Source organism: Penaeus chinensis, chromosome 23, assembly GCF_019202785.1.
Source record: "Penaeus chinensis breed Huanghai No. 1 chromosome 23, ASM1920278v2, whole genome shotgun sequence".
In the NCBI taxonomy this organism is placed as follows: Eukaryota; Metazoa; Arthropoda; class Malacostraca; order Decapoda; family Penaeidae; genus Penaeus; species Penaeus chinensis.
Window position 1 is genome coordinate 21969163 of NC_061841.1, and position 10000 is coordinate 21979162.

Below are 10000 nucleotides of genomic sequence, written 5' to 3' on the forward strand. Positions count from 1 at the left end.
CACAATAAGTCTGTAGTTAGTAAAAAAAAAAAAAAAAAAAAAAAAAAAAAAAAAAAAACAGTTATACTCATTTTAATTTTCGTCATGGTATCGAAAATGTCTCACGATAAAGAAATCTGATTATTATTTGTTCAGATATATTCTCAGAAACTTATCCCTTTAGACTTGTGAAAAAAAACCTCTCTAAAGACTTATTGATTGCCAGTTCAAGTAGTCATGGAATAATCTTTGGTATTAAAGTAGAATCATAAATACATGAGGTTTAAAAATGTAATTATTGGAACAGATTTTATTTTATTTCTCTAGTGGGTGGATTATTAAACGTGTAATGTTTATGAAATGATTGTTACATAGCATTGGAGAAACGGGAAATATGTTTATATATATATATGTAAATTTGTAAATCTTATAGATATTGTTGTATGTAGATTGAAGATGCTTCATTAGTTATTAGTTGCCTTTTTGGAATCTCGGGTTTAAGCATATTTACTGAGCATTTTAGAAGCTAGAAAGAAGAAATGCATTTAAGGCATTTGAAGGTTTGGTGACAAGTATTAGCATTTTTGGAGTGTTTTCACATGTTTTGGAATATACTGATACATGTCTGCTGTTGCTGGAATCCACCATAATTAAGGAAAAATAATATTACCACAGTAGATCTCTTATTTCATTACAAAGTTTTCTTAGCTAAATAACTATTAAAGTATAAATTGCAATAACTGATTTATATGACAGTACAACAGCACAGTTATCCAGACATTGCCGTTATAACAAACTATAACAGTCCTTTCCCATCAACAAAACTGTTTAATCCCAATGCTAATATTAGCTATAAACAGAAGATACCATATCCTTCATAGCCATCCTGTTTCATATTACAAATACTTATTAGAAAAACTTTGTAGGAAAGGTATGAATGAGAACAAATAATGAAATGACATGACACACTTCAACACAGCATGACACGTCACGCCACGACACCATCCACGAAAGCACAGCAAACATGCACATCACCTTATCAGAATGATTTGTAATTCTGATGCAGATATAATATCAACACAGTTACATCTCTTGTGTTGTGAAGTTGTTTGTTCTCACACCGGTTCTACATTGGTCACTGTGATCCTGTTCAGATCAGCTTTATGTGGGGAATTGTTGCTTATTTGCATATTCCAATCATTCAGACCTAGATTTGGGTATGTTTTTGCTTACATGTTTTATCAATTTTTCTATCACCTTTTATGCAGTTTGTTGCTTATCATTTTTCTTAAACAGTATGGCTTGCTACTCAGAGTTCCCATCTCGTTTTTTGCCTGGACTGTGGTTGACAAGCCTTTTCTTGCATGTTCTTTGTTTCTAGCCTCAGACGCCGGAGAACCTGCCAAAGTGTCAGAGGTTCCCAGCCCGCCTGGTGATGACCAAACGCATGCAGCCAGTCAGACCCCACCTCTTGAGTCCACAAATATTACTTCCCCATCTGTTCTTTCTCCTTCCATAACACTGACTGAAACAAATGACACTTCCTCGGATAGTGGAATTTCATCTCCATCCAAAATTTCCCCTTCATACACCACCACTAAAGACAGCAGAGTTTATAGGAATGTTGCTCCCAAAATAACCTTCACTGGGCAGAGGAATACCCATGTTGTCAACTCTGCTCTCAGTAATGCCAGAGACCCTTCGTCTCCTTCCTCTCCAACATGGAAGTGTCCGACTTTCTCTCATTCTCCTCGGTCTCAATCGCCTGTTTGCCAGTCACAGTCGCTGCCTAAATCTGCTGAAGATGAACATGATTCTGGATCTGACAGTCCAAGGCTGATGAAGATCATACGGCAAGAATCTACAAGTCCACAGAACACTGAGAGGCGCTACGAGGGTGCACACATTCCTTCACGAGTATTCCGTCACCTGCAGACAGAGTACCCAGCATCGTCCAATGAAAGCAATGAGCTTCAAGAGCCAAAATCAAGGGTTAATTCCAAAAGTCCATCTCCTCGTTACGATGGAAGTCCAATACCTCCGAGGGTATTCAAGTCACTGCAGAATGAGACCAATTCAAGCTTTGATTCTGATACAACTGATGGCGACACTCCTTCAAGAGCATCAAGCTCGTTTGCGGAACTAGAGGAGTACTATCATAATGGGGTGGGCAACACACCTAGCACCAAGGATACTGTGTTGAAAGAGCTGACAACTCAGTTTGATAACACAGGTTTCAAAAAGAAGCCAAGAGCTGCTCCAGGAAAGGTCTTCCGTTATTTACAAACCCAGTATGATACTACAGCCGATCCCCAGCCAGAACCACAGCCTGATAATTTGCAGACACCGAGTGATGAGTGCCCAGGCTTTGGGTACCGAGGCTCAAAGGTCCCTTCACCCTCATTCAGGTTCTTGCAAAATCAGTATCACCAACAGCCAGATGAGGAGATACCACAGGATAATGAGCCGCTCACACCTGACGCCCCTGCGCATGAGGTGGAGCCCACGCCCTACAGAGGTGGCCGAATTCCTGGAAAAACATTTAAATTCCTTCAAGACAACATCACCACTCACCCATCTGTCCTTCAGGCAAAGAAGTAGATTATTTGCCAATTCAGAAGTAAAAAGGAAACATTTTCCCATAATTTTGTGTTTATAATGGATGTATAAACTTTTGCATACATTGTAGTTTCTGATAACTTTCAGGTGGAAAGATGTATCATTCCACAATAACTTCAGGAACTTGCAAGATAGGAATTTAAACAAAGTTCCACCAAGGGGACCAAATTAATGCATACTATTATTGCAGAAAAGTAATATGAGTAAATCTCAGATTAACCGGACTTGTATGATACCAACACATTCATATTTTCATTTCTTGTGCAGCATTATAATACAAACAGTAATAGACTCTTCAGAACATTCTAATTGATGAAACATTGCACCGAACCTCCCACCCCCGTATGAGTAGTTATTTGAATTTGGACAACATGACTATCATGTGCTTCAGAATGGCCCCACATTATTTACAGAAACTTGCTACTGTAACTTTGTCTTCCTAAGAGATGGTACTAGTAAGCTTTCAGAATTGTGTTGTCATTTTTGATAATTTTATATTGCATTATATTTATTACTTTTACTATGTACACAAATAAGTAGTTTGTTGTATAAGATATATTAATCTATGATATAATGGTATGTCTACTTATGTAGACATGTACATTATCACAAGAAATCTTATTTTTTTATGAATCATAATCATGTATTATAAATGTGCTTAATATTACATGACTGAGGACTTGCAGATCAAGAAATGCATAAGAACAGAAGAAATCATTGCATTAGAAGATAAAATTATCACATCATTAATTTCATAGGTACTTGTTAACATACACAAATTTTCCATGAAACAACAGCCCTGAAATTACACATATCACTGTCCTCATCCATATCTCCTTTCCACTGCTATTCCCTGTTGATCCACCCAGGCTAATACGTACCATTTGCCTTGCTTATGGTTTTGAAGATTCCTCACAGGTAAGTAATGTCCGGATGATATCATTTTGGTCTTAGGAGTTTCGTTTGTATGCATGCTTTGTAGTTAAGTTTCAAATATTATTACTGTTTATGAAAAAATAGATAGTATATTTTGGATCATGTACTGTAATTTTTTCCCCTTTGCATGCAGTAGAGTAAATATTCAATATTTGGTTCAAATGCACCAGCATGACATGCAATAATGTACTATGTTTAACATGGATCTGTGCTTTTCTCATTGCAGTTGCGGGTCCTGGCCAAAGCGATCTGTAGACAGCCCACTAGCAACAAGCAGTCTTTAATGTACACTCAGTGATCAAGATTTTTTTTTTTGCATATATCATGTTCAACAGGAAAAAAAATAATACTATGTTAAATTACACATGTAGTTCCCAGGCCCCAATGAATGTGTTTTTATACTGTTTTTTAGGAAAATCCAGCAGGTTCCTCGTTTCTGCTGAGCAGAGTATATCTAGTGAGATTTGTCCTACTAATTTTAGTGTACATTACTTATAAGCCATGTTTTGGGTTCTACAAACAGAGTTATGTGGTTTATCCTTGCTGCATAACTATGTACAGTTAGCCTAGCCAATGTATGATTCTTCCTTAAAATTTCTAATAAAGCGCATGTTATTACAGCTTTGTGCTTCCATATGTCTTAAGTTTCTACACAATGCTTAGAGGTTTTATTTCCACGCGGAGCAACCCAAATAGCAATTACACACAGAGAAAAAGTTCATGCCACAATGACTCGTGTCATGTGGCTCTCCTGCACGGAAGCTACCCAGAATAAGTGACCTTTTTACCTTGACTTTTGTAAAGCCTACTGGCCCTGTATACCCTTGTGTCACTGCTGTGTCTTGTGGCTGTGTCCACCTCTATTTATATTGCACTTCAAAAAAGTCTGTTTGAGCTCAATATTTAGATTGTGTCTGACAATGTGATCGAGTAGATTAGGTTTACTTTTAAGGCATATCGTATTTGTATACCATTTATTTAGCATCTGCTTTTATTTTATGTAAATTGTTTCCTTTTGAAAGAAATATATATATAACTGATTACAACCATTTCATCCTATAAATCATATGCAACACAATATGGATTTATATTTGCCAAGAGAGATTATTCATTCAGAAGTCCACCTTGAATAACGAAAGATAACTTTTTAAATGTGATGGACATACCATAGTATCTAATATATTACCAAAGTTGATATATATACATATACATATAAATATGTATCAATACTGTGCACATTTCATTTATGGAATGTTAAGTAGGCTTTTGCAAGGGAGATTAACAAAGATTATAGATCTAGGAGATGAGACAATGGTTTATATATGTGCCTTCGTTTTGTATTTGGAATGAAATAAAATATTAGTAACATGTCTGTTTTTCCTTTGGTGCCCCTGATATAAGATGATAAATGTGACAAAATATTCTGTTATTTGTATCTTTATAATAAATAAGGCTTGAAGTTCATTCTATGACTCATATTGCATACATATTTGATCAAGCATTATAACAATTATGTTTTAAGAAGCAAAATAACACTTTTAATTTAATTCTCAGTCTATTAAAATTTGATTCAAAAGTTCAATTTTCTAATCCTGTAAACCAAAATTTACCTGAGAAAACTGAGACAAACTCAATAATTCATCCATCTAGTGATTGGAGAGAAAAGGGAAATGAAGGAAACAAAAGAGCTATCACATAATATACTGAGGAAGTATGGAGGAGAAAGGGGGGGGGGGGGGTTCTACTGATTGAGCAGTTTATCGAGCGATTACCAACAGTTTGTCATCAATGTAAAGGGAAGCATACAAAGGGTCAACCTGTAAGAAGTCCAACAACATCTACGATTAAGGAAAAGCAAGGTGAGCCATGATTTTTACAAGACCCGGCACTGTGAAATTATTGCATTTGTCTGACCACAAGGCTATCATTGCTGAAAACCAGATTGCTTAACAACTTCTAAATCTAAATACGAGTCTTTATTTCTTTGATATCCAGAACAGTGGGAACAAGTAGATAGTAATATAAAGTAAGATCAATTGGGCCCTATACTAATACGGAGACTTGAATATAAATACAGCAGCATCAAGTGTTAGTACTAGAAAAGGGCAAATGAGCAATGTAAAAGAAAAATAGCCAGTAACTTAAGCGCACATTCCCCACCCCCTATCCCACTCCACAAAAGCAAATCGAAGCACCAGGGAAATGCCAATCCATACAAAACCACAGTACCCTCAACGGAAAGGTCCGCCCGCACAAAATAGCACACACTGAGAACTACCCGTCCAGCTGAAAAATAGCGGTAGGGTGAAAGTCTGGTCATGGAATAGTCCTATTGTCCCCGTACACTGCTCGATCGAGTAGACAGGGCTGAGTGATAATTTGTGGAAGGGAAAACCAGTAAACGATAAACAGGATGGCACAATTTTCGTGACCTACCAGGTGACATTGAATTACCTCCCTCCCCCCCCTCCTACTCCCATGTTTAGCCGCAGAAGACCTATACACGTCAACCACAAACATTATTTGTTATCACAATAAGTTAACACTGTAACGCTGGAATCTGACGCCTCTAAATCAATGCCAGGGACACGCAATCACCAAAGGTGCTTTCGGGAACAGCGTAAGAAAAGAGAAAAGAATAAAGGAAAAAGGAAAAGAAAAAAGAAGAAAGGAAAGAAAAGAATAGACTGGAAAACAAAATAAAAAAAAGGAAAAGAAAAAAATGTTTATATATATATTTACATATGTATATATACATATATATACATATATATATATATATATATATATATATATATATATATGTGTGTGTGTGTGTGTGTGTGTGTGTGTGTGTGTGTGTGTGTGTGTGTGTGTGTGTGTGTAAAGGGTTAACACATCTACCAATTCAACCCCTGTCCACACGAACATTTTATTAATATTTCTCTCGTATGGCAAATACTAATGATTCCTCTATAGCATTTTGCATTACAATTTTGTTGAAGCGAATATGACGAATGGAAATAGTTTAATCAAAGCAACGTTATCACATACATCTCGGTGTAAATATGTCCGCCCCAAGTTCCGACGTCTTCCTTCATCTGATTCGGAGCGGCGTCGATCTCCCTGGAAAGACGCTCCTTTTCAAGTCCCTCGGCGTTATCATGGCCTCTCTCCGCTCTTTTCAGGATTTAGCCAACTTGGAATAACTTGAGTGTGAGTTCTCTCTTCCTTGCCTGAGCTTCTCCCTTCCACCTCCCTTCGTTCTCCCTGGTTTGCCACTCTGCCGACTATTTCTCCCTTATAATATACAGGAAATCCACACCAAGTGGAATGTACATATATATTTCTTCTCGTTTTACCCCTTCCTTGATGAGAAAGGAGATGCTATAATGATCCTTAATAGTTTGATGAGTAGAATTTGACCCATTTTTTTTGAAGGAAAAGATCCGATTCCTTTCCGTATTTAGCCAACTTGGAATAACTTGAGTGTGAGTTCTCTCTTCCTAGCCTGAGCTTCTCCCTTCCACCTCCCTTTGTCTCCCTGGTCTGCCACTCTCCTGACCATTTCTCCCTTACACTGTGCAGGAAACGACACCCCGTGGGATTAACATATGTTCCTTATCCTTTTACCCCCTCCTTGCTGAGAAAGGAGTTGCTATAATGATTCTTGAAGGTTTGATCAGTAATTTTAGATCTAACACAAGATCAATTTCTTGCGTCGATTCTTCTGCAAGCTCGGCTACTCTCGCCGTGTTATTGGCGCCATGTTATCTCCTCCTGTCGATACGCTATTTTCTCCAGGCTATGTAAAAGGATTAACGATCCGGTACCAAATTAAGGCACGATATTTCAACGAGATACAGAACACGGTAAAACATTCTATATAGTTAAGTGTATGGTCAGTATCATCCATTTCTCCCTCTTTCCAGCTGACATGAAATGCCTTTTTTTAAACATGTAGTCCATTATACATGAAATTAATGCTTTAGTACCTCCAGCATTGATTTCACAGTATCTGCTGTGAGAATACAATGTGCGTGTGTGTATGTGTCTGTTTGTTTAAAGATATATATATATATATATATATATATATATATATATATATATATCTTTAAACAAACAGACACATATATATGTATATATATACACTGATAGATAGATAGATACAGATGGAGAGAGAGAGAGAGAGAGAGAGAGAGAGAGAGAGAGAGAGAGAGAGAGAGAGAGAGAGAGAGAGAGAGAGAGAGAGAGAGAGAGAGAGAGAACGAGAGAGAGAAAGAGAGAGAGAACGAGAGAGAGTCAGAGAGAGAGAGAGAGAGAGAGAGAGAGAGAGAGAGAGAGAGAGAGAGAGAGAGAGAGAGGAAGAGAGAGAGAGAAAGAGAGAGCTATATAAATACACTATGTATATGTATGGGTGTACATACACACATATACTCACACACACACTCACACACACACACACACACACACACACACACACACGTATTAGGATGGATTATTTTTATCCGCCCCAACTTCGACCCGAACAGCTGAGTAGGCTGATACAGATTCCACCTTCACAAAACCAGCGACGTGTAAGAGAATATTAAGTATCCTTCAAATGATTAGCGAGTCTGGAAGGTCACTCATAAATCCTTCCTTCCTGGAAATTAGAATCTAATGTACAATGCCACCTCGCGGCTATAATGATAAACAAAAGCTCAAGACAAGGTGCATGATTTACATGGAAAAAGCCTTTCTGATGCCAAAACCTTGGGTCGGAAATTCATATATACTCCGTAATATGACATTCATATCATTCTGATTGAAGGTTAGAAGGATGTCCACAAATTTACGGTTTGTTTTCTGAAAGCCTCGTCTGAGATTTATTGCGAAAAGTTATTTACATATGAGCGCTCTCAACTTTGGGATTCAGTATCTCTCTATTTATCTATATGTACACACGCGCACACACACACACACACACACACACACACACACACACACACACACACACACACACACACACACACACACACACACACACACACACACACACACACGCAATCGCACACACACACACGCAATCGCACATACACGCACACACACACACACACACCACACGCAATCGCACACACACACACGCAATCGCACATACACGCACACACACACACATGCAATCGCACACACACACACGCAATCGCACACACACACACACACACACACACACACACACACACACACACACACACGCACACACACACACACACACGCAATCGCACACACACGCACACAAAATCACACACGCACACATGCGCACACACGCACACACACACACACACACACACATACACACGCGATCGCACACACAAGCACACAAAATCACACACGCACACACACAATGTATTCTTGTAGTATATAGTATATATTCAATGGCAGAGATACCAAAGTAATATTTCCATGCATAATGGACACTATATACTTAACGTGGCATTTCATGTCAGCTGGAAATGGATGATATTGGTTATCAGAATGTTTTACCGCACTCCATACCTGTCTGAAATATCGTGCAGCAATTTGGTACCGTACCTCTAATATTTTTTTCCGTAGCAAGGAGAAAATATCGTATCGGCAGGTGAGGAGTCAATCTAGGAGGAGATAACGCGGCTTCAAGAGCATGGCGAGAGTAGCCGAACTTGCAGAAGAATCAACGCAAGAAATCGGATCTTTTCCTTTAAAAAACCGGGTCAAAATCTACTCAATAAAACTATTAAGGTTCATTATAGCATCTCCTTTCTCATCAAGGAAGGGGTAAAACGAGAAGGAATATATGTACATTCCACTGGGTGTGGATTTCCTGTATATTATAAGGGAGAAATAGTCGGCAGAGTAGCAAACCAGGGAGTCGAAGGGAGATGGAAGGGAGAAGCTCAGAACTCACACTCAAGTTGTTCCAAGCTGGCTAAATCCTGAAAAGAGCGGAGAGAGGCCATGCTAACGCCGAGGGTCTTGAAAAGGAGCGTCTTTCCAGGGAGATCAACGCCGCTCCGAATCAGATGAAGGAAGACGTCGGAACTTGGGGCGGACATATTTACACTGAGATGTTTGTGATAACGTTGCTTTGATTAAACTTTTTCATCCATTCGTCATTTTCGCTTCAACAATGAGGGTCCCTCACGGCGAGTCTCCAGGCAGGCCCTCGGCCCACCTCTAACTCCTCGCGACATGTCTCGTCGAGCCGCCCAAGCCATGACCTAGGTCATCCCACGGGCCTCCTCAACCCAGGATTATCTCGCAGAGAGACAACCTGATGGGCAGGGTCATCCACAGGGAAACGAGCTAGGTGCCCATATAGCCTGAGTTGGCGATAATGCAAGTAACATGTTTCTACCAGTCTCACTGTGTAGCCGTTGGTTGGACACATGGTCCTTCCAACTGTACACCATGATCCGGCGAAGAGTCTTGCTACAAAAGACATCAAAACGAGACTCCAAGGCACTAGATA

At 39.0% G+C, this 10000-nt stretch overlaps 1 protein-coding gene across 10 annotated transcripts in view; it reads left to right on the forward strand.

Moving 5' to 3' along the window:
- The window catches only part of LOC125037550 (titin-like), a 52865-nt gene extending 47963 nt beyond the window's left edge, over nucleotides 1–4902 (forward strand). For 9 of the 10 annotated variants that reach the window (XM_047630721.1, XM_047630723.1, XM_047630722.1 and 6 more), the window contains 2 exons: nucleotides 1361–3516; nucleotides 3761–4902. In XM_047630721.1, the coding sequence (XP_047486677.1) occupies nucleotides 1361–2580 (1220 nt within the window). In that variant the 3' untranslated portion in view covers nucleotides 2581–3516; nucleotides 3761–4902. The remainder of the gene's footprint in view (nucleotides 1–1360; nucleotides 3517–3760) is intronic. The other variant, XM_047630729.1, reaches the window with a different exon arrangement.
- The last annotated feature ends 5098 nt before the right edge of the window (nucleotides 4903–10000 follow it).